The sequence below is a fragment of the Hylobates moloch genome, unplaced genomic scaffold (genome assembly GCF_009828535.3).
Source record: "Hylobates moloch isolate HMO894 unplaced genomic scaffold, HMol_V3 SCAFFOLD_17, whole genome shotgun sequence".
Classification (NCBI taxonomy): Eukaryota; Metazoa; Chordata; class Mammalia; order Primates; family Hylobatidae; genus Hylobates; species Hylobates moloch.
In genome coordinates, this window is record NW_026652292.1 from 31581552 (window position 1) to 31607735 (window position 26184).

The 26184-nt window shown below is 43.3% G+C and overlaps 1 protein-coding gene across 1 annotated transcript in view; it reads right to left on the reverse strand.

Annotated features, from left to right (window-relative positions):
• The window catches only part of PRLR (prolactin receptor), a 177536-nt gene that overhangs the window by 14257 nt on the left and 137095 nt on the right, over positions 1-26184 (reverse strand). Inside the window, exons 4-7 of the mRNA XM_058430249.1 lie at positions 17826-17938; positions 14485-14617; positions 12745-12914; positions 881-1050 (exon numbers count right to left, since the gene is read on the reverse strand). Coding sequence (XP_058286232.1) covers positions 881-1050; positions 12745-12914; positions 14485-14617; positions 17826-17895 — 543 coding nt within the window. The 5' untranslated portion in view covers positions 17896-17938. The remainder of the gene's footprint in view (positions 1-880; positions 1051-12744; positions 12915-14484; positions 14618-17825; positions 17939-26184) is intronic.

Below are 26184 nucleotides of genomic sequence, written 5' to 3' on the forward strand. Positions count from 1 at the left end.
TTCAAGCAATTCTCCTGCCTCAGCCTTCCAAGCAGCTGGGATCACAGGCACCCACCATGCCCGGCTCATTTTTTTTGTATTTTCAGTAGAGACTGGGTTTCGCCATGTTGGTCAGGCTGGTCTCAAACTCCTGACCTCAAGTGATCCACCTGCCTCGGCCTCCCAAAGTACTAGGATTACAGGTGTGAGCCCCCGGCCCCACCCTATTTTTTTTTTTTTCAGAGGGAGTTTCACTCTTGTTGCCCAGGCTGGAGTGCAATTGTGCGATCTCGGCTCACTGAAACCTCCGCTTCCTGGGTTCAAGAGATTCTCCTGCCTCAGCCTCCTCAGTAGCTGGGATTACAGGTGCCCGCCACCATGCCTGGCTAATTTTTTGTATTTTTAGTAGAGATAGGGTTTCTTCATGTTGGCCAGGCTGGTCTTGAACTCCTGACCTCAGGTGATCCACCTGTCTCGGCCTCCCAAGGTGCTGGGATTAAGAGGTGTGAGCCATTGCACCCGGTCCGGTTGAAGTATTTTAAAGTAAATAAAAACACAGCCATTGACTATGGACAGGATATACTGAGATTGCCCCCTCCCACCTGGTGCCATTTAAGTACTCTTACGAGGGTCCAGATCTAAAATGTACTAAGGGAGGCAGGTTGGAAACCTGGTCAAGTGTCTGTGCACTGCAAGAAACTAGCCCAAGGAGAGCTGTGAAGATGAGCCCCCATCAATCCTAATAGAGGGGAGAAGGGCTTTTCACATCTGGGTGGGTCACAACTGCATCGGAGACCAACATGGTGACCCAATAATTAGGAGGAATGACCTGTTTTCAGCTGTGAGGGCTTTATCCTTGCCAAAGGCCACAGTTCCTTCAAAAAGCATATGGATCACTCACCTCCCACTCAGCTGCTTTCTCAGGTTTTAATCGAATTTCATACAGGAGCGTGAACCAACCAGTTTTTAAGTCAATCAGGGTAGGTGGAGACCATTTAATCCACAGGTAGGGTTTTCTGTCTTCTGGCTGTTTTACTTCCACAGCCAGCTCCAAAGGAGGGTCTGGTTGAACTGCAGAAATACAGCAAACGCCAGTAGCACTCATTGCTTGCACCTTTTCTTTGGCTTTACCATTTTCTATTAGGAATTCCTTTTTCTGTTTATCATCTCACTCTTCCCACTGTACTATAAGCCCCCCAAATACCAGGGCCTTTTGTCTTCTACCTCTTAGTATGTGACCAATCATATTTGTGCATACAGATGAGGTTTACACGGTAAGAATAATAAGCAGCTGGGATTTCATTCTCTGAATGTTCTCGCTTTTCATCAGTTAGAGTCTCATAGCTATCCCCATAATTTTCATGATGACAGAGACCAGGTGATAAAAACTGGGCTGGGATTTGCAAGTGGAAGTTGGCATGGAAGACTATAGGGAAGAGATTTCGAACAGTTTATTTCCCTCATCTGGGAGTGAGATTCTCCTTAGTGACACACGGTTTTTTGTGAATGAACTATTCATAATCATAACTCTGCAGATAACAGGTTTACAGATTCCATCTTCACTTCAGCAATTACATCTTATATTCAACATACATATTACACCCTGTGGTAAATGAGATCCACTTTCCCATAAGCTAAATGGAGGTTGAGCTTTTTGGCAATGATCCTTTTGGTGATTTCATAACAGCCTGTTGGCCCAGTCACTCATTCAACAAATGCTTAGCGAATTCCCATTAGCAAAATGACAGCTAATGTTTCTCGAGTATTTACTACATGCCAGGGACTGTATAAAATACTATCTCTGCATCATTTCTTATAATCCTCCAGCAACTCCATGAAGTACTATTATTGTTCCCATTCATTTTACAGAGGAGGAAACAGGCTTAGAAGAGGGAAATTACTCACCTAAGGTCACATATTTGGTAAAAGTGTTACTTGAACCCATAACTATGTGACTTAGAGGAAGTGGTCTCTACTATTTCACTCTACCATGGTTGTAAGACATTGCATTTGATGTCAGGTGCTGGAGAGTAGGCCTGGGATTAGGCTGATGTGAGTGAAGTGCATAGGACACAAAATTAAAGGAGGGACAAATGGCCAAGAAGCACATGAAAAGATGCTCAAGGTCATTAGCCTGCTGGGGAATGCAAATCAAAACCGCATTGAGATACCATTTCACATGTACTAGCATGGCAAGAATTCAAAAAACAAAACATAACAAGTGTTGGTGAGGATGTGGAGAGATTGGAATCCTCAATACTGCTGGTGGGAATGTAAACTGGTGCAATCACTGTGGAAAACAGTCTGGAAGTTCCTCAAAAAGTCAAACTCAGAGTTGCCATATTGCCCCTCAATTCCACTCCTAGATATAGATTCAAAATAATTGAAAACAGATGTTTAAGAAAATCTTGTATGTGAATTTTCATAGCAGCACTATTTATAATAGCCAAAAGTGAAGAAATCCAAATGTCCATCAGTTGATGAATGGATAAAAAATGTGGCAGAGGCCAGCCACAGTGGCTCATGCCTGTTATCCCAGCACTTTGGGAGGCTGAGGCAGGTGGATCACCTGAGGTCAGGAGTTCGAGACCAGCCTGGCCAATGTGGTGAAACCCCATTGCTACTAAAAATACAAAAAATTTGCCAGGCGTGGTGGTGTGCACCTGTAGTTCCAGCTACTTGGGAGGCTGAGGCAGGAGAATCACTTGAATCCGGGAGGCAGAGGTTGCGGTGAGCTGAGATCATGCCATTGCACTCTGGCCTGGATGACAAGAGCGAAACTCCATTAAAAAAAAAAAAATGTGGGACAGCTACACATTTTATGATTCCATATATATATGGAAATATCAAGATGAGGCAAACTCCCAGAAACAGACAGTAGATTAGTGGTTGCCAGGGGTGGAGGAAGGGAGAAATGAGAAGTAACTGCTTAGTAGCTGATGTGAAGTTTTCATTGAGGGAGATAAATGTGTTACAGAACTAGATAGTGGTGATGGTTGCATAACATTTTAATAAACTAATGCATTCAATTGCATACTATAAAATAGTTGAAATGGTGGATTTGTGTTTTGTGTTTTTTATCAGAATAAAAACAAATGAAGTGGCTTCCTGCTGGCAAGAATTTAAAAAAAAATGAAGGAGGCATTTACTTCTGTAGACTCCTGTAGGTACAGGCCCTGTGAGTTCTTTCCTAAGACTCAGGTGCTGGGGTGCTGGCTTGCCTCATCCCAATCTCAGTTCTGCTGGTCAGTGACATTTTCTCCATTCATTTATCACCTCCTTAGATCAATCTCCGTACCAGATGGGGAAAAGAGTGACTGTAACTATAGTGTACTTGGCATTATGAGCTACACTTGCCTAAAATCCAACTTTTAAAAATTTGCCATCTGTGGTCTGGTTCCAAGATGGCCGAATAGGAACAGCTCCAGTCTGCAGCTCCCAGTGTGAGCAACACAGAAGATGGGTGATTTCTGCATTTCCAACTGAGGTACTGTGTTCATCTCACTGGGGCTTGTTGGACAGTGGGTGCAGTCCATGGAGCGTGAGCTGAAGCAGGGCAGGGCGTTGTCTCACCTGGGAAGTGCAAGGGGTCAGGGAATTCCCTTTACTAGCCAAGGGAAGCCATGACAGATGGTACCTGGAAAATTGGGATACTCCCACCCTAATACTGCACTTTTCCAATGGTCTTAGCAAATGGCATACCAGGAGATTATATCCTGTGCCTGGCTCAGAGGGTCCCAAGCCCACAGAGCCTCACTCACTGCTAGCGCAGCAGTCTGAGATCAAACGGAAAGGCAGCAGCAAGGGTGGGGGAGGGGTATCTGCCATTGCTGCGGCTTGAGTAGGTAAACAAAGCGGGCAGGAAGTTGGAACTGGGTGGAGCCCACCGCAGCTCAAGGAGGCCTGCCTGCCTCTGTAGACTCCATCTCTGGGGGCAGGGCATAGCTGAAAAAAAGGCAGCAGAAACTTCTGCAGACTTAAACTTCCCTGTCTGATAGCTTTGAAGAGAGTAGTGCTTCTCCCAGCACAGAGTTTGAGATCTAAGAATGGACAGACTGCCTCCTCAAGTGGGTCCCCGACCCCCGAGTAGCCTAACTGGGAGACACCTCCCAGTAGGGGCCGACGGACACCTCATACAGCCGGTGCCCCTCTGAGACGAAGCTTCCAGAGGAAGGATCAGGCAGCAACATTTGCCGTTCTGTAATATTTGCTGTTCTGCAGCCTCCGCTGGTGATACCCAGACAAACAGGGTCTGGAATGGACCTCCAGCAAACTCCAACACCTGCAGCTGAGGGTCCTGGCTGTTACAAGGAAAACTAACAAACAGAAAGGAAATACACACCAAAACCCTATCTGTACATCACCATCGTCAAAGACCAAAGGTAGATAAAACCACAAAGATGGGGAGAAACCAGAGCAGAAAAGCTGAAAATTCTAAAAATCAGAGCACCTCTTCTCCTCCAAAGGAATGCAGCTCCTCACCAGCAACAAAACAAAGCTGGATGGAGAATGACTTTGAGGAGTTGAGAGAAGAAGGCTTCAGATGATTGATAGTAACAAACTTCTCCAAGCTAAAGGAGGATATTTGAACCCATCACAAAGAAGCTAAAAACCTTGAAAAAAGATTAGACGAATGGCTAACTAGAATAAACAGCATAGAGAAGACCATAAATGACCTGATGGAGCTGAAAACCAAGGCATGAGAACTACATGATGCATGCACAAGATTCAGCAACTGATTTGATCAAGTGGAAGAAAGGGTATCAGTAATTGAAGATCAAATGAATGAAATGAAGTGAGAAGAGAAGTTTAGAGAAAAAAGGGTAAAAAGAAATGAACAAAGTCTCCAAGAAATATGGGACTATGTGAAAAGACCAAATCTATGTCTGATTGGTGTACCTGAAAATGATGGGGAGAACAGAACCAAGTTGGAAAACACTCTTCAGGATATTATCCAGGAGAACATCCCCAACCTAGCAAGGCAGGCCAACATTCAAATTCAGGAAATACAGAGAATGCCACAAAGGTGCTCCTTGAGAAGAGCAACTCCAAGACACATAATTGTCAGATTCACCAAAGTTAAAATGAAGGAAAAAATATTAAGGGAAGCCAGAGAGAAAGGTCGGGTTACCCACAAAGGGAAGCCCATCAGACTAACAGCTGATCTCTCGGCAGAAACTCTACAAGCCAGAAGAGAGTGGGGGCCAATATTCAACATTCTTAAAGAAAAGCATTTTCAAACCAGAATTTCATATCCAGCCAAACTAATCTTCATAAGTGAAGGAGAAATAAAATCCTTTACAGACAAGCAAATGCTGAGAGATTTTGTCACCACCAGGCCTGCCTTACAAGAGCTCCTGAAGGAATCATTAAACATGGAGAGGAACAACTGGTACCAGCCACTGCAAAAACATGCCAAATTGTAAAGACCATCGATGCTTGGAAGAAACTGCATCAACTAACGAGCAAAATAACCAGCTAACATCATAATGACAGGATGAAATTCACACATAACAATATTAACCTTAAATGTAAGTGGGCTAAATGCTCCAATTAAAAGACACAGACTGGCAAATTGGATAAAGAGTGAAGACCCATCAGTGTGCTGTATTCAGGAGACCCATCTCACATGCAGAGACACACATAGGCTAAAATAAAAGGATGGAGGAAGATCTACCAAGCAAATGGAAAACGAAAAAAATAAAACAGGGGTTGCAATCCTACTCTCTGAGAAAACAGACTTTAAACCAACAAAGATCAAAAGAGACAAGCAAGAAAAGCTAACTATCCTAAATATATATGCACCCAATACAGGAGCACCCAGATTCATAAAGCAAGTCCTTAGAGACCTACAAAGAGACTTAGACTCCCACACAATAATAATGGGAGACTTTAACACCCCAATGTCAACATTAGGCAGATCGACAAGACAGAAAGTTAACAAAGATATCCAGGACTTGAACTCAGCTCTGCACCAAGCAGACCTAATAGACATCTACAGAACTCTCCACCTCAAATCAACAGAATATACACTCTTCTCAGCACCACATTGAACTTATTCCAAAATTGACCACATAGTTGGAAGTAAAGCACTCCTCAGCAAATGTAAAAGAACAAAAATTATAACAAACTGTCTCTCAGACCACAGTGCAATCAAACTACAACTCAGGATTACGAAACTCACTCAAAACCGCTCAACTACATGGAAACCGAACAACCTGCTCTTGAATGACTACTGGGTACATGACGAAATGAAGGCAGAAAGAAGGATGTTCTTTGAAACCAATGAGAACAAAGACACAACATACCAGAATCTCTGGGACACATTTAAAGCAGTGTATAGAGGGAAATTTATAGCACTAAATGCCCACAAGAGAAAGCAGGAAAGATCTAAAATTGACACCCTAACATCACAATTAAAAGAACTAGAGAATCAAGAGCAAACAAATTCAAAAGCTAGCAGAAGGCAAGAAATAACGAAGATCAGAGCAGAACTGAAGGAGATAGAGACACAAAAAACCCTTCAAAAAATCAATGAATCTAGGAGCTGGTTTTTTGAAAAGATCAACAAAATTGATAGACTGCTAGCAAGACTAATAAGGAAGAAAAGAGAGAAGAATCAAATAGACACAATAAAAAAATGATAAAGGGGATATCACCACCGATTCCACAGAAACAGAAACTACCATCAGAGAATACTATCAACACCTCTATGCAAATAAACTAGAAAATCTAGAAGAAATGGATAAATTCCTGGACAAATACACACTACCAAGACTAAACCAGGAAGAAGTTGAATCTCTGAATAGACCAATAACAGGCTCTGAAATTGAGGCAATAATTAATAGCCTACCAAGCAAAAAAAGTCCAGGACCAGACGGATTCACAGCTGAATTCTACCAGAGGTACAAGGAGGAGCTGGTACCATTATTTCTGAAACTATTCCAATCAATAGAAAAAGAGGGAATCCTCCCTAACTCATTTCATGAGGCCAGCACCAACCTGATACCAAAGCCCGGCAGAGACACAACCAAAAAAGAGAATTTTAGACCAATATCCTTGATGAACAGTGATGCAAGAATCCTCAATAAAATACTGGCAAACCGAATCCAGCAGCACATCAAAAAGCTTATCCACCACGATCAAGTGGGCTTCATCCCTGGGATGTAAGACTGGTTCAACATATGCAAATCAATAAATGTAATCCAGCATATAAACAGAACCAAAGACAAAAACCACATGATTATCTCAATAGATGTAGAAAAGGCCATTGAAAAAATTCAACAGCCCTTCATGCTAAAAACTCTCAATAAACTAGGTACTGATGGGATGTATTTCAAAATAATAAGAGCTATTTATGACAAACCCACAGCCAATATCATACTGAATGGGCAAAAACTGGAAGCATTCCCTTTGAAAACTGGCACAAGACAGGGATGCCCTCTCTCACCACTCCTATTCAACATAGTGTTGGAAGTTCTGGCCACAGCAATCAGGCAGGAGAAAGAAATAAAGGGTATTCAATTAGGAAAAGAGGAAGTCAAATTATCCCTGTTTGCAGATGACATGATTGTATATTTAGAAAACCCCATTGTCTCAGCCCCAAATCTCCTTAAGTTGATAAGCAACTTCAGCAAGTCTCAGGATACAAAATCAATGTGCAAAAATCACAAGCATTCTTATACACCAATAACAGACAGAGAGCCAAATCATGAGTGAACTCCCATTCACAATTGCTTCAAAGAGAATAAAATACCTAGGAATCCAACTTACAAGGGATGTGAAGGACCTCTTCAAGGAGAACTATAAACCACTGCTCAACGAAATAAAAGAGGACACAAGCAAATGGAAGAACATTCCATGCTCATGGATAGGAAGAATGAATATCATGAAAATGGCCATACCGCCCAAGGTAATTTATAGATTCAATGCCATCCTCATCAAGCTACCAATGACTTTCTTCACAGAATCGGAAAAAACTAAAGTTCATATGGAACCAAAAAGAGCCTGCATTGCCAAAACAATCTTAAGCCGAAAGAACAAAGCTGGAGGCATCACACTACCTGACTTCAAACTATACTACAAGGCTACAGTAACCAAAACAGCATAGTACTGGTACCAAAACAGAGATATAGACCAATGGCACAGAACAGAGCCCTCAGAAATAATATCACACATGTACAAAGATCACCTGATCTTTGACAAACCTGACAAAAACAAGAAATGGGGAAAGGATTCCCTATTTCATAAATGGTGCTGGGAAAACTGGCTAGCCACATGTAGAAAGCTGAAACTGGATCCCTTCCTTACAGCTTATACAAAAATTAATTCAAGATGGATTAAAGACTTATATGTTAGACCTAAAACCGTAAAAATCCTAGAAGAAAACCTAGGCAATACCATTCAGGCCATAGGCATGTGCAAGGACTTCATGACTAAAACACCAAAAGCAATGGCAACAAAAGCCAAAATTGACAAATGGGATCTAATTAAACTAAAGAGCTTCTGCACAGCAAAAGAAACTACCATCAGAGTGAACTGGCAACCTACAGAATGGGAGAAAATTTTTACAATCTACCCATCTGACAAAGGGCTAATATCCAGAATCTACAAAGAACTTAAACAAATTTACAAGAAAAATCAAACAACCTCATCAAAAAGTAGGCAAAGGATATGAACAGACACTTCTCAAAAGAAGACATTTATGCAGCTACCAGACACGTGAAAAAATGCTCATCATCACTGGCCGTCAGAGAAATGCAAATCAAAACCACAGTGAGATACCATCTCACACCACTTAGAATGGCGATCATTAAAAAGTCAGGAAACAACAGGTGCTGGAGAGGATGTGGAGAAATAGGAACACTTTTACACTGTTGGTGGTACTGTAAACTAGTTCAACCATTGTGGAAGACAGTGTGGCGATTCCTCAAGAATCTAGAACTAGAAATATCATTTGACCCAGCCATCCCATTACTGGGTATATAGCCAAAGGATTATAAATCATGCTGCTATAAAGACACATGCACACATATTTTTATTGTGGCACTATTCACAATACCAAGACTTGGAACCAACATGAATGTCCACAAATGATAGACTGGATTAAGAAAATGTGGCACATATGCACCATGGAATACTATGCAGCCATAAAAAAGGATGAGTTCATGTCCTTTGTAGGGACATGGATGAAACTGGAAACCATCATTCTCAGCAAACTATCGCAAGGACAGAAAACCAAACACTGCATGTTCTCACTCATAGGTAGGAATTGAACAATGAGAACACTTGGACACAGGGTGGGGAACATCACACACCGGGGCCTGTCCTAGGGTGTGGTGGGGGGAGGGGGGAGGGATAGCATTAGGAGATATACCTAACGTAAATGATGAGTTAATGGGTGCAGCACACCAACATGGCACATGTATACATATATAACAAAGTTGCACGTTGTGTACATGTACCCTAGAACTTACAGTATAATAATAAAAAAAATTTGCCATCCATTGCAAAAAGGACTCATGTTCACAGTCCATGCCATCACTCCACTGAGAAGACTGTTAATGGCCCCTCTGGGAAACTGTGGTGCAACAGCCGTGGGGCTTTCCAGAACATGATCCGTGCATCTGTTGGTGCTGCCAAGGCTGAGGGCAAGGTCATCTCTGAGCTGAATGGGAAGCTCACTGACATGGCCTTCCATGTCCCCACCATCATGTCAGTGGTGACCTGACCTGCCATCTGGAAAAACCTGCCAAATATGACATCAAGAAGGTGGTGAAGCAGGCATCGGAGGGCCCCTTCATAGGCTGCAGGGTTATACGAGAGTTCCGTGGGCACTTCTTTTATGATTTTGAAAAATATGGTCCAACATATTCTTTCACCAGAGAATTTGTTTTCCAGAATCAATGAGAATCTCGTATACACTTGTTGATTTCTCTTTTTAAACATACTACTTTTCCATAGTGAGCCCCTTTTTCGTGGATCACATTTATTAAAACAATTACTAATTTCAGAACATTTCTTGCTTTCATTGTTTTACCTTCAAATATTATAATGCTTGAGGGTAAGGCAATACACACACACACACACACACACACACACACACACACACATGCCTCCTGGGCTACACTAAGCACCAGGCTGTCTCCTCTGACTTTAACAGTGACATCCACTCTTCTACTTTTGATCCTGGGGCTGGCACTGCCCTCAACAACCACTTTGTCAAACCCATTTCCTGGTATGACAGTGAATTTGACTGCAGCAACAGGGTGGTGGACTCATGGTCCACATGGCCTCCAAGTAGTAAGACCCCTGGACCACCAGCCCCAGTGAGCACACAAGAGCAAAAGCGAGACCCTCAGCTGCTGGCGAGTCCCTGTGGCACTCAGTCCCCCACCTCAGCGAGAATCTCCCCTCACAATTTTTATGCAGACCCCCTGAAGAGCAGGTGCTTAGGGAGACCCACTTTGCCATGTGCCATCAATAAAGTCCCCTGTACTAAAAAATAAAATTGCCATCAAGTCTAAGCTGATATGTTACTGAGTAAATACCTAAGAAAGATTATTTTGAGCGCATTTCCTAAACAAATAGCAGCTAATTAATATATATTTTAAGTTAAATACATACTAAACAATGCTTTTGATAAAAAAATTATACAAAAACGCAAGTAAAATGTTCAGGATGTATCTTTTAGAGCATACTTTCCCAACCTCAGCACTATTTGCATTTTGGACTGGATATTTGTTTGTTGGAGGGGGCTGTCCTATGCTTTGCAGAATGCTTAGCAGGGTCTCTGGGCATTACACACCACGTACAAGTAATACCCCCATCTCCCCACTTCCCTAGCTTGTGACAATCAAAAATGTCTCCGGTCATTGCCAAATATCCTGTGGGAAGCAAAAACAGCTCCCAGTTGAGAACCACTGCTTTTAAGTGTTTTCAATGTAACTAAATATTACTCAATAACAAAGAATTCTACTTCTGAGCAATTATCTTTCAATGTTGTCATTCTGTACTGCAGGTTATCACTGGATGAGAGTCGAAGTGTCAGAAAATGTACCGTGCATTTTAAAATGAACTTCCGTGGCCTGTCCCAACACTGTAGGCTGCAGGGTTATACGAGAATTCTGTGGACACTTCTTTTATTATTTTGAAAAATATGGTCCAACATATTCTTTCACCAGAGAATTTGTTTTCCAGGATCAATGAGAATTTCATATACACTTGTTGATTTCTCTTTTTAAACATATTATTTTTCTTTAGTGAGCCCCTTTTTTGTGGATCACATTTATTAAAACAGTTGCTAATTTCAGAACATTTCTTGCTTTCATTGTTTTGCCTTCAAATATTATAATGCTTGAGGGTAAGGCAATACACACACACACACACACACACACACACACACCACACTTATATAAAATTTGTCATTCATCATGGAAGGACTCATGTCCACGGTCCATGCCATCACTCCATAAAGAAGACTGTGAATGGCCCCTCTGCGCAACTGTGGTACTACAACCATGGGGCTCTCCAGAACATCGTCCCTGCTTCACCACTGTCTTGATGTCGTCACATTTGGCAAGTTTTTCTGGAAAGCAAGTCAGGTCCATGACCGACACATTTGTTATGGGGACATGGAAGGCCATGCCAGAAAGCTTCCCCTTCACCTTGGAGACGACCTTCCTGCAACCTTGGCAGCACCAGTAGATGCAGAGGTGATAAATCTCCCTCTCTCTCTCTCTCTCTCTCTCTCTCTCTGTGTGTGTGTGTGCACAGACCATTGGTAGTTTTTAACATTTAAATTCTTTATTTTCTTTTTTTTTTGACGTGGAGTCTCGCTCTGTGGCCCAGGCTGGAGTGCAGTGGCGTGATCTTGGCTCACTGCAACCTCCACTTCCTGGGTTTAAGCAATTCTCCTGCCTCAGACTTCTGAGTAGCTGGGATTACAGGCACACACCACCACAGCCGGCTAATTTTTGTATTTTTAGTAGAGATGGGGGTTTCACCATGTTGGTCAGGCTGGTCTCGAACTCCTGACCTTGTGATCCGCCTGTCTCAGCCTCCCAAAGTGCTGGCATTACAGGCGTGAGGCACCGCGCCCAGCCTACATTCTTTATTTTCTTGAACACCGTGTTTGTCAAAAATTACATGGTGCCACCTCATATTATCTTCTTATGTTATAAAAGTAACATGTTTAGTAAAAAAATTACCAATGGTGTATATATGTATATATATATATACACACACACGCAAATATATATATCACATATATGCAACATATATATGTACACACACACACACACACACACACATATGAGTTTGGGGTAAAACAATGGGAACAATTGCTGTGGATGCAGAATCAGATGAATCCTTCCAAGAGCTGCTTCTTCATGGAGCAGCTCTGTCTTCCATGAAGAGAAATAAAAGAAATCCCAGCTTGCCAAGGAAGAAGGGGACATTGATTGCAAGGGGAGGGCAAGAAAGAAGGGTTGGCAAGGGATACGTACATAGAACATTTGTGCTGAGTGCAAGAGGATGAGGGTCAAGGGAAAGCACAGGAACACAAGGATCCCAAGTGCCAGCCTTAGTGTCATAAATGACTTGATAAAAAATGATTTGAAATGTTCAATTGATAAGCATATTGTGAGTTTTCTCATCCTTCTTTTTGGGGATCCATCCAAAACCCAAGAAGACTCAAACTGAGTGTGACTATTGGCTAATACATAGTGGAGTAACAAATTCCTCACCCACTTTCCTTCCCCTTACCTATGTAAGTCACGTCCACATAAAGTTCATCCGAGAAACTGCTTCCCATCTGGTTAGTGGCATTGACCATCATGATGTATGTCCTCCACATGGAGGTGTACTGCTTGCCAAAGTGGCAGGAGTTGGGGCCACCAGTTATGTAGTCTGGACATTCATGCATGAGTGTCTCTCTGCAATAAGTAATGTATTAGGAATGAGTAAGAAAGTAATAAAGAGAGTCTAGTTTTTTTCTTCATAGATCAATACCACTGGCCTTTGAGTATCAGAAATTCCAAGCACAAAACCCAGAGCTGACAAATGGTTCCTTAGGCTTCCATGATCTGCCCATTTCAGCTGGGAGTGAGAGAGAGAAGAGCATGCTGGAAAGGTTATTTTAGGGCCTCAAGTATTCTGCTTCTCATCAACCCTTCCTTTCTGTAAGTGTTCTTGTGGGCTCTGGGACCTATATTCCCTGCTGATAAACACTCGAGCTTTCAATGGCCCAGGCACCACCATACCCAGGTCATGCCCATTGAGTTGCCTCAGGAAATTGGAACTTTCACCTGTCCACATACAGAGGGGTCATGCACAATGCAGCAGCTATTTCACATACGTTTTGAATTACATTTCATTTTTTAAAAAAGAGTTCAAGAGGACAAAAACTGATGTTGATCAATTTCAGACTGCACCAAGTCAGCAATAAAGTGAAGTGACATTGAAAGGAGGTATTTCAAGCCCACGTGGCTCAGTAGGCTGCTCACGTTTAGACTCAGGAGCCTCAGCGCAAGATACACTGCACAGGTGTGGAGGCTTGTTCAATTCTGGTTGCATTTGAGTTCCTGAAATCTGTTTACACGATGTCCCTTTGGATTTCAGCCGAGATGACACTTTTGTGTACAACAAAGTACAGTCATTGGAACGTGGGCCAGCTGTCTCTACCAGCAACTAAATATTTTCCTTTCTGAAGAAGAATGCAGCTCTCCCAGGATTTCCAGGAGGGTCTCACTGTGAGCGTAACAAAATGCTTGCACAGAGATGATCTGGTTTAGCCCTCATTGCAACCTTAGGTCCCAGTATGTCCTCTAGGAGATCATGGCCTTTGGATCAGCAATGTGCTAAGGAAAAAACCTCACCTTCTTTTCCCTACAAGGTTCTTTATTTTCTTGAACATGAAACAAGTTTGAAAACCTAATGTACCATATTTGTCAAGGATTGTATGGTACCACTTCACACAATCCTACTTATTTTGCAAAAGTGACATGTTTAGTTAAAAAAAATACAAACGGCATAAGAATTATAGATGAACATCTAAGATTAACTAGCAATTAAGAAACACTTCTATGGGGCCTCAGGCTGCAATCTAAGCTGTGAGAGGGGATTTGAAACATTACATCAATATTGAGGTCCATTTAACCATTTGACCCTTCTGCTGGTGACAGAAACAGATTGATGGGACCCCAGCAAGTGATGAAGTCTCAGGGTGAGGAGACCTAGGATGGATGCTCAGAAATGCCAAGCATCAGCATCCAGCAACACTGATATTGTACTGCTATGGCTGGTAACCTTAGGTATATTGACACAGCTCTTAACAGACATTAACAGGAGAATGTGGGCATGGACCTTAGACTCCCCTTTCCCCGGTGGTATGAACCTTACTGGTGTAAATTCAGGGAAGTGCTGTCACTCAGAACCAGTGTTTCTTTGGCCTGCAGAATGGGAGTACTCATGTGGGGTTTCATAGGAGAGAAGGGAACTTCTTACCCTTCCCTGTGGTAAGTCAGCGAATAATTGGTAGGAAGTCCTCCATCTGTCCCAGGCCTCCACCAGCAGGTGAATGTTTCCTTATTGGGAGAACGACATTTAAAGATTTCAGGTTTTCCAGGAGGTAACTGTCCTAGAAAAAGGCAGAAGCCACTGCATCAATATTGAGGTCCATTTAACCATTTGACCCTTCTGCTGGTGACAGAAACAGATTGATGGGACCCAAGCCAGCGATGAAGTCTCAGGCTGAGGAGACCTAGGGTGGATGCTCAGGAATGCCAAGCATCAGCATCCAGCAACACTCCTCTGTGGGCTGCCCTAATGTTGGCAGGGCTCTTGGAGAGCTTTGTGCTGGTGTGTGTGTGTGTGTGTGTGTGTGTGTGTGTGTGTGTGTATACTTTGAGATGGAGATAACAATAGCCTAGTGACCAACTGCAAAATTTCAACAAAGAATGAGCCTTGAATGCAAGATAGACACATATTGGTTGAAGAGTGTGTGGTGGCCCTTTTGTAATCCCACGAGGTCTGTAAAGCTGATACCCTCCCTCAGCCTAAGCGGACCATACAAAGAATCCTTCCCAGGTATGAGCAACCTGCGGACACTCTGGCAAAACACCACTCTATGGCACTTCTCCACTCTGCTCACCAATCTCCGTCTTTCTGCCATCCCCACACAATGAACTCAACTTGTTCCTGATCTTCTGTCCGTTCACTGCATCGCTGAAGCTCCCTGAATCTGGACGTCCCTTCCTTCCTCTTTCCCTTCACTTTTTCTTGATTTTTTTTTTTTTGAGATGGAGTCTCGCTCTGTCGCCCAGGCTGGAGTGCAGTAGTGTGATCTTGGCTCACTGCAACCTCTACCTCCCGGGTTCAAGCAATTCTGCCTCAGCCTCCTGAGCAGCTGGGATTACAGGTGCACACCACCACACCCGGCTAAGTTTTTGTATTTTTAGTAGAAATGGGGTTTCACCATGTTGGTCAGGCTGCTCTCGAACTCCTGACCTCGTGCTCTGCCCACCTTGGCCTCCCAAACTGCTGGGATTACAGGCATGAGCTACTGCGCCTGGCCACTTTTCCTTGATTTTATTCAGCTTTGATCTTGTGACCCAGACTCACAGTCTGTCTCCTCATCCACCCCATCCCCATTTCTGAATCGTGGTTTTTAGTCCTTTTTTTTTCTCTTAGATTTTCCTCTCTTTCCTGTGTGTGTGTGTGTGTGTGTGTGTGTGTGTGTGTGTGTGTGTGTGTGGTGAGGTTGCAAATGGCTTCCTTTGGATACGTAGGGCTTGAAGAGTGTGTGGCCCTTTTGTAATCCCATAGGGTTTATAAAACTATAATTTGATGGATGTTTTTGGGGTAGGAAGTGTGGTAAGAGGTAGGAGAGTAGCCAGCTCCTCTCCTGGTTCTGAGCAACCACTATTATCTAAGAGCTGTACCCAGTTCCAGACTGGATGCTAGAAGGTCTCAGTGAGGTGGTATGAAAATACAACACCAAGGGTGTAAAATTTTTTAGTTGCCAAATCCCCAAAGCTCTTGGCAAGCGGGCTCCCATTTCTCTTGTTTGGATATCAGGTTCAAAGAGGGACAGCAGAGCCCTGGGAGTTTGCCCTGATACTATGGGGCTGGGAAGCCATCATGCTCGCCTACATGACTTCAGCTGATCCTCCTTTTTGTCTAGCTGGATCCCCTAGCATTGAGTTCAGGATATCAGGAGCAGAGAGGAGCGCTTTCAGAGGTGGGTCAGCACCTCTGGGGGTTCTCTCTGTTTTCTCCTCTACCCCTCATGCAGGCTCCAAGGCCAGGGTTTCTAGCTGAGCACCAGAGCAGAAACAGCAGGTTAGGAGGAGACCTCAGTGAGGAGAAATGCATGGGAAGAGGATTCTCTAGGCAGAGTTGGACAGAAAGAGGAATTTAGTGGAATGGCATGTTGTGGGACACAGGCTGGAGCCCAGGACACCAGGCTGGTAGTGTCAGCTGGAACTCACCTACCCTCCTGCTCACAGGCCCTGCTAAAACCCGTCCTTGCCAGCTGGGTCAGCTCTGCCAATATTTGTAACATTGCTCATCCTCTAGGGACAATTTATTTGGGATAATGTGTTGCTGGGAGTTACAGCAAAAATGGAAGTTTTTGTTTTGCTTTGATTTGTCATGAGTGGGGAGAAGTGTGTGAAGTAGAAAGAAAAGTTTATTTAAAAAATTCAAAGCCCGTGGTTCCATAATGAGCACACTCAGAAGCCAATTAGGGTGATCATTGATTTCTTGAGTATTTAGTTTCTCTTGTGGGTCATTCTGACCTCTGCTTTCCCCTTTTTCTCTCTCTGAAAGCTTCTCTTTCTTATTTTACTGTTTATTAATAGTACCTCCAGGAAGCTCAAGAGAGGAGGGTAGATTTATAAAATTACAATTAGACAAATGTTTCCTTCATCTACATTAGAGGAATAAGTTAAAATTAATGGACTTTCTCAATGCACAGAAACATGGAGAAAACCACACAGGAACCACACATACAGATATGTAGATGCCCACACAGAGCCCGCATCAAAAGTACACACACCACACACACACACACAGAAATATACGCAGGTGCATACTCATGGAAGTACATACTGGTATGCACACAGGTACATGCAGAGAAGTGTGCACATATGGATATACACAGAACACACACAGACATACATAAAAGTATATACATACAGGTTCAGACAGAGAGGCATTTGCAGTCAGGTCCATATAGAAAAGTTAATATATACACAGGTACATATAGAAGTCTGCACACCCAGAAATGCACATGGGTTGACATACAGAAGTGTATATTCACAGGCACCCACCCTCTCATTTAGCTGTGGACTTCATTTCTCCTATTAGCACAGATAATAGAGTTGGCTGTACCCGCTTCCTGCCATGTAACAGCAACCTCTTATATCCTATCATGGTTTTTCAAAGAGTTTAATATACATTATTTCATCTGCAGTAGAGGAAACATCACTATTCTCACTTCGAGAGTTTGGAAACCCAGAGAGTTAGGTAACTGGCTCTAGGTCACACAACTAGAAACTGGCAGGACCTGGATTAGAACTCAGGTCCTGTCTTCTTCAGAGCTGTTTCATTACACTCCTGAAATGAGGACAGAAGGCAGAGAGCATGGTGACAAGATTTTGCATTAATTGCATTAATTTTTCTGCATTAACTTTAATGCAAAATATTGCAAATAATTTAACAGCAGCACATAACACAGCATTTTCATTTTTCATAATGGTATTGCAAGAAGACTGCAATGGACTCTCCACCCTGTTGACAAACACCCCAGGCAATGAAAGAGAGCATGATAGTCTCTTACTTACCATTCAGAAGGCAGGTGTTGAGAAAAAGTAGCAAAGTGAAAACAGTTGCAGATGCCACATTTTCCTTCATGTTGGCTGCCTTCTCTTGCTGCAGGAAATGTATCAGAGGTTCACTGGAAGAGAAGGTACCAGGTAACTTTTGTGAAACGGCAGTCTGGTCAGGCACATCCACCACTTTGTTCTGGGTGTTTGCAACTGATTGTTGCTCCTTGCTTAATGTGAATGACAAAATAGGAGGAAAGGAATGTAGGAAAATGTAACAGGGTCGGATGGCTTGGCACAGAAACATCAATTCACACACGCTGGGAAAATTTCCACCACCAGAGGTCCTCAGATGACAAGGTAGAGAGTTCAAGGGGCATCAAGGCAGTCAGTTCCTTTGCACACACCCCAGAGAAAAATTGTTCTCTTTCCACCCCATAGCCACCTAACAATATATCATCCATCTTACGTAACATAGATTGTATGTCCTACAGGAGAATCCTTCTATGAGGGCTCTTGCTCTGGTCCATCAGCCAAAAATTGTCCAGGCTGAAAAGTCAGTACCCGCAGTACAATCTCAACATAACCATACTGATTCCACCAAATTAGGGAGGCTTTGAAGGTTCAAGCTGAGAAGGCTCTGGAAGTCTTCCGGGTTATATGCATTACCGCAAAGTGAACCATACAATGAACTCTAGTGAACCTCCACGTGGTTTCTTTCTCCTGTTTGGAAAGCCCCATAAACAAAAGGTAATAAATTCTGGTAATAATTTAAATCCCTTCGGTTTAGAGTATTAAGTAAATTTTGAACCTGCAGGGATTGGGAGTTTGGAGCAATTTATTATTAATACTATTATTATTACCCTTGGAACAACTTTCAAAGCCTCTAAATGTCCTTGTAAGAAAAAAGGATTTTTAAAGACATTTGGAAAAAAAGGCTCATTAGTCTTGTTGGACTTCAAACAACTGAGAAAACAATAGATTTAATGAGCTAAGTGTAAATTCTTAGAAATGCACGGCTTAAATTTCTCTTTAAATTTTTATTGTTTCATTTTGTTGTTGTTGTTGTTTTAATCAAGGAAAGAACATTCAGGATCAAAGCTGCCCATCTTGGGACATTTGAAACGTCTGTGTTTGATGAGCCCCTGAAAGACCAGCTTTTGCCACTGCTCCTCGTGGGACATACTCAGAAATGGACAAACCATAGCAACAGTAGAGGTTTGGGCACCAGGTACCATCAATTAGCTTTTTTTTTTTTTTTTTTGAGACGGAGTCTCGCTCTTTTGCCCAGGCTGGAGTGCAGTGGCGCGATCTGGGCTCACTGCAAGCTCCGCCTCCCGGGTTCACGCCATTCTCCTGCCTCAGCCTCCCAAGGAGCTGGGACTACAGGCGCCCACCACAATGCCTGGCTAATTTTTTTTGTATTTTTAGTAGAGACGGGGTTTCACCGTGTTAGCCAGGATGGTCTCGCTCTCCTGACCTCGTGATCCACCCGCCTCGGCCTCCCAAAGTGCTGGGATTACAGGATTGAGCCACCGCGCCCGGCCAAGTAGCTCTTTTATACTGAGGCTCCAGCTTCAGTAAAGGATCCCGGTCCAGCGGTGGATCCTGTGAGGTGACCCATATTTTGTTCTTTTGGGGACCTTCTACCTGCTCCTACAAGATTCCTTCCAAACAAATGCCCTCCCAGGGTGCACTTTCTAAATCACCCACTGCATCTCACCCCTGAGGGTCATCTAATTAAAATCAAGTGGTTAAAGGCTCCTACTGGGTTTAAAATAATGCCTAACACTTCTGGAGCATCTATTATGGACAGGCACTGGGGAAAGTTAAGTACCTTAATCATGTAAATTTCATTTCGTTATCCAGAGCCCCGTGAGCAGGTACAGGTTTTAACAGATGAGCAAATGGAAGTACAGAGATTTAGTAGATTGTCCGTCAGGTGCCCATGGGAGAAAGATACCTGGGAAACTTGAGAGCCACTGAGAGATCATCCTGACTTGTGGAGAGTCTGTGATGGGGGTGCAATTATTCCCCCTCTGTGGGAGAGATGGTGGAGACAACAGCCACCGACCCATGGTGAGCAACATCAAGCCTTGGGTGAGTGTGGCATTCTGAGTAGGGGCAGGAGAGCCAGAGCCGAGAGAGGCCTTCTCAGCTACTGCCCTACTTATGCCCAAGGACCTTAAATACTGTTGATCTCGTGAATCCAGCCTCATTAGGTACATATAGCCCCAAATGGTTTTTTATCCTGCTGATCTGGTGATCTCAGCCTGGCTTAGAGATGAGATTCTGTCCACTGGCTGAAGACTTTCTATAATATCCCTTTATTGAGACTTCCTTTCTCTTTTGGGCATTGCACTAACATGCTTAAGATCAACATGCTATAAATCAGACCTTCCTGGTGAGGTTGGCTGCTATCTGGAGAGCTTTGCCAAAGCAGGGCTCCATGCGTTTTGCAAAAGAAACTCTGGGATGGGAAGCAGAGTGGGTCAGGCAGCAGCAGATATTAGATATTGTCATCTGCTTACATGTTCTCATGTGCTAGTACAGGATCAAAGAAACTCTCCTAAATAAAGTTTTCCTATAATAATGTCTTCAGGAAGTATTCTATGAATGAAAAAAACTTCCCTTTGGGATTTCCTGAGACACATCCTGGAATCTAGTTACTATTATGCATTTTCTAATGCCTAAAATCCCCATGCCAAGGAATTAGACATACTCAGAGTGGTGTCATGGTTGTGTTTCAACAATGATTTCCCAACTCATCCTGCATTTTCTTCCCAGGAAGGCAAACACAATGGGGGTAATTTAACTTTTAGAGAAAGACAATCGCAACTTCTCACCCCTAAAGGGGCTACGCTAAATGTTAATTAACTCTGATCACACAAGGAGATGCTTCTCAGCACTAGGCACATCACTTGTTTATCCACCAACCTTTTTTTTTTTTTATGGCTGGCAGACACTAAGCTGGGGATAAATTAGGTTTTTGTCTCCTGAGTCCACCCTGCATTGCACTCAAGATCTTGATCAAGAACAGGCATGGCCCTTCTTATTCTCTCCCAATCGGGACTGGAATATCCAATGAGGATCCTCATCTTTTTAAGATGTTATAGCAGCAAATGGCTCCAAATATGTGCAGTTCGGTTAGCAAAAAGTCAGCCCCACACATCCTAGGGACTATTGTCTTAGGCATCACTCCTCAGCAGCTCCTTGATTTTGACTGAGGGTTGAAAATGTAAGTGGTGGATCTGAAGAGCAGGTTTGTAGCAAGTTTGCAGCCCCCACACCTTGCCCATGGCTAGCTGCCTTGGTTTCCTTGTTCCCAATCTTCGAAGACTCTCTTACCCTTAAGTTCCTCCCCTTACCATATTCAAATATGCCTTCCCACCACGCTGTGGCCCACCGTGGTATGAACGCCAAGAAAAGTCCCTTCTCCCTCGTGTTGCTCGGCATCAGTGCTGATCCTGTTTAGGCCCTCTCTTTCCAAAAGCCTCTCTTCATTCTCCCTTCCATTAAGCCAAGTCTCTTCCACAGAGGCCAACAGTTGAGTAAAAGGCCCAGCAGCTTGTGCTTTTGAGAAACTAGAGCCAGTCTCCCTACATGGAAAATCGGGGCCACACTCCCATGGCCTGGGCTGACCGTACTATCCACATTAGGAAGGGAATGCCATAGGAGAGGAGGCAGTGTGGCCTCATGAGAGTTAAAAATAAACCCGATCTGAGCTCCCAACATACCACTCCCCACTGTCAACCCCTCATCCTCTGCAATACCCTCTCTTAGACTTCACCTTTATGTTCTGGCCGATGCAGTCCCCGAGCCAATCCTGCCTGCCAGCAATCTCAGCCCTTCCATTCTGTGGAACTTACTCCCAAGACTGGTATCCAGTGATCCCCCTGAGTACAGTCCCCAACCTGTCCTGCCGTATCTGTTGCCGCAACCTTCTACTCAGGTTTTTGACTCAGTTTTCCTAACTCCAGAAATGGACCTACCATTAGGGTCCGGAAATGGACCCTGCCATCCCTGTTAGACAGGGATTCTGAGGTTCTTTTTAGCTCTTGCAAACTCAGTTCCTGGATAATCAAGCAAGGCCCAATCCAACATTTGCATTTTAGACTATCATACATATGACATGCACAAATTGTAAGTACAGTCACGTGCCACATAATGACATTTCGGTTAATGATGGACCACATATATGATGGTGGTCCCATAAGATTATAATGCTGTATGTTTACTGTTCTTTTTCTATGTTTAGATATATTTAGATACACAAATACTTACCATTCTGTAACAATTGCCTACAGTATTCAGTTCTGTGACAGCTGTATATAGGTTTGTAGCCTGGGAGCAATAGGCTATGTCATCTAGCCTAGGTGTGTAGTAGGCTGTACAATCTAGGTTTGTATAAGTACACTCTATGATGTTGGCACAACAATGAAATCTCCTGACACATTTCTCAGAACTTAGCCCTATCATTAAGTGCATTAATGACTGTATTCTGCTCAGTGAAGTATCACAAAGAGAATATATCTATGTTACCACTCAGGTCAAGAGATTAACCCCAATAGCACCCCAGAAATCCAACTTGCACCTCCTCCCAATCTCTACCTACTCCTTCCTGATAGAAACCATTCTTCCAACTTCTAACAGTACAGATTAATTTTACCTGCCTTTGAACTTTATATAAATAGGATCATACAACATGCATTTTCTGAGTGTGTGTGTGTCTGGCTTCTTTCATTTCACATGGTTGTAGGATTCATCCTTGTTGTTACATGTAGTTTTACATAATCCATTTTCATTTCATCTCATTCATTTTCATTCACGTTATATTGAATGAAATACCATAACTCATTTATTCATTCTACTGTGTTGACGGACATTTGAGTTGTTTCCAGGTTTTGGCAAACTGGGTTTTGCTGAGACTGATCAAAACTCGAATGGTAGGGAAGCCCTGTGCATTTCATAATCACTCTGTGCTACCCGCCATATCTCCTATTAACCCAAATTAAATTTCAAGTGCCTTTTTTTTGTCCTAAAAAGGCAAAAAGTCTCATTTCTTGCAAACAAATTTTGAATACATTCATCCATTGTTTTCAGTATTAGGCATTGTGTTAAGGGCTTCCTTCAGGGTCCTCAGCCCACTGGGTTTCCTTGCCTGCCTTGTTCTACCTGGGTTAGATGGCCTGAGGCTAACATAACAGGGAGCAAACCCCACATCAGGTACCATTTGATTTCCAGGAGTTGGGCTTTTTTTTTTTTTTTTTTTTTTTGAGACAGGGTCTTGTTCTGTTGCCCAGGCTGGAACGCAGTGGCATGATCACTGTTCACTGCAGCCTGGACCTCCCTGGGCTCAGGTGATTCTCCCACCTCAGCCTCCTGAGTAGCGGGGACTACAGGCACGTGCCACCAACACCCAGCCAATTTTTGTATATTCTGCAGTGACGGGGTTTCGCCATGTTGCCCAGGCTGGTCTCAAACTCCTGAGCTCAGGAAATTTACCCGCCTTGGCCTCCCAGAGTTCTGTGATTACAGGCATGAGCCACTGCACGTGGCAAGAAGTTGGAGTTTTCTTTCCAGTACAGAATGCCAACACTTAATCTGGAAAATAAAGGACGTAATGTGCTCAGAGTGGGAAGAGGAACAGTAGGGATTAGCTATTACATACCAGGCTAAAGATTAAGACTGTTACACAAGCTCTGCCCAATGTCAACAGTCAATGATTGTGAATAAATGAAGCCCAAAGGGTGAAAAAAACACAACAAGATTCTAAGACATGGGACAAAACTCTGCATATAGGAAGACTGGTCCCACGCTGGTATTTCAAACACTAGACTTACAGCTGGCATAGTTTTCAGTATTTGACAGGGGAATCTAAAGAAGTTTTAAGGAGAACATGGCAGCCACTCTTTCAGGAAGACATTAAAAACTGGGGATATAGTGCCAAGAGAACCCTGGCCCGCAGGTGGGGAGATGAAAGTTCCAGCTGTTCTTGCTTTGTCAATAATTGGCTTCACACAAACATGTGCCCACAATGAATGTTTATCTGCCCATAGTCCAGGCAGCATATCTATGCATTTGTCTGTGAAAGTTCACAAGAGGACACTTGCTCGTGTGGTCATTCATTATTGTTTTTTATCATCACTATTATCCAGTTTACAGTTTTCTGTTTCTTGAGCAAGTTTCCATCTTGTACCCTGTTTTGAGGTACCCATTGGGGAAAACATCCAGAACTTTCCGTAGTGAATTACTTTTATATAAAATGTTTATCACCTTACAATCTGGCAGTTTAGTCAGGTGAAAGTAATTAGAATAGTATAGAGGCTGCTGTAAAATGTTCACCTCTGATTCCAGATATTCCCCTGCCCCTCTCCTAGAAACCCCAAAGGTTCCACAGAGGAAAGAACTTCCTGAAGACTCTGCACTCTGTGAAGATCATCAAGAGGAGCGCATGTGCTGTGCTTGGTGATGGCTGCATTTGGTAAGAGGTAGATGATCAGCAGAGATAGGATTTGTCTAAACAAGAGCTGACTTAGGCCTTGGGCCACTCAGGAATACCTATGAAAAACCATCTCCTGGCTTCTAACCTAGTCAGGGCAAATTACTGCAATCTGATATATGTGCCTTTGCACTGGAGTCACTTTAATAACATAGAACACCGATGCTTCCCCATGCTGGAAGTATTGCTTCCAAATCTAATCACATTAACTCCACTCACTCACCACAGCTTCCTCATCCTAGCAACATCTTTTATCCCAGGGAGGCTTGTTTTCGAGCAGTCTTTCTGGCTTAAAGGCAGGAATAGGAATTGGGTGAGTATCAATTCCCCCCAGCCAGTGCACATGTAGGACAGATGGTGGAAAATCCATGCTGGCCTGATTTTCAGAGGAACTAGTCCCTCATGAGATCATCAATCAGTTACTAACAATCAAAAAACGCCCATAAATCGTACATTATGTTTTGCAGTTTACAAAGCTGTTCTATAGACATCAGTGGTTTTTAATCCAGGATTCCCATTACAGTCCAACCCTAACCCTAACCCTAACCCTAACCCTAACCCTAACCCTAACCCAAATTTCTTTTTTTTTTTTGAGACAGAATCTTGTTCTGATGCCCAGGCAGGAGTGCAGTGACATGATTTCAGCTCACTACAGCCTCTGCCTTCTGGGTTCAACTGATTCTGGTGCCTCAGTCACCAGAGTAGCTGAGATTACAGATCTGCGCCACTACGCCTGGCTAATTTTTGTGTTTTCAGTAGAGATGGGCTTTACCATGTTGACCAGGCTGGTCTTGAACTCCTGGTCTCAAGTGCTCTGCCTCAACCTCCCAACGTGCTGGGATTACAGGCGTGAGCCACTGTGCCCGGCCTTAAAATTTCTCATTCCTTTGTTTTGTCCCTGGACATTCTCACTAATTGGCTCAGAATTGAGCCCACTTGGAAGGACATGGGCATTTTAAATAAACTTTCCAGATGATTCTAAATTAAAGCTGGGGTTGAAAACCACTGACTTACGTGCTATCACCTGACACGTAAGTTCTCTGAGTCCTCTAAGGCAGCCTTCCTCTTGATAACAGCTGACTCAGCATGCTCCTCATATAACACCTCCAACAGGAGGCAACTTTATCTCAAAAGCCTCTTGTGTTCTCAGACCTGTGTGCCAATAAAATCAGAAAACTCTTGTACAGAATACACTTATAAATATATAAAAACATTTATAATATCACATGCGAAATGTTTATATGTGATCCACTGCATGCCAGGCACTGTTTTGTTAACTCGCTTCACCCTCACAACAAGCTTGAGGTGTAGGTATGATTATTATTCCTGTCTAACAGATGAGGACACTGAGGCCCAGAAAGGGTCTGTGAGTTGTCCAAGGTCACACAGCTAGTGAGCTGGATATGGAGGAAGAAGATCTCAGGATTTGATCTCTGGGGTCTGTGCTAACTATCACACTTTCAAATGTGCAATGGCCCTCCTTTAAGGAGCTCCAGAAGTACAAAATCCATGCTGGCTGTGAGGAGTGGGGACAGGTCAGAGGACCTTGGGGTCGTAGCTTCTGAGTCCTCTAAGGCAGCCCTCCTCCTAATAATGGCTCACTCAGCATGCTCCCCCAACTCAAAGGCAGCTCTGATGTTGAAGGCTGTGGGAACCAGGGATAGCTCTTCAATAGCAGTAGGTATTCCTGGGGCATCATGCCTGGGCACCACAGTCTACTTCAGATCAAATGTGTGAAAATCTTTGGAAAGGGTGACCCTAGGAAGGGGCATTTTTAACAAGCACTTAGATGATTCTTATCAAGCTCAAGTTTTAGAGCCTGAGCTCAAGCTGAGAGGGGCAGGAAAGGAACATGCAGTGGAGGAGGCTGAGTGG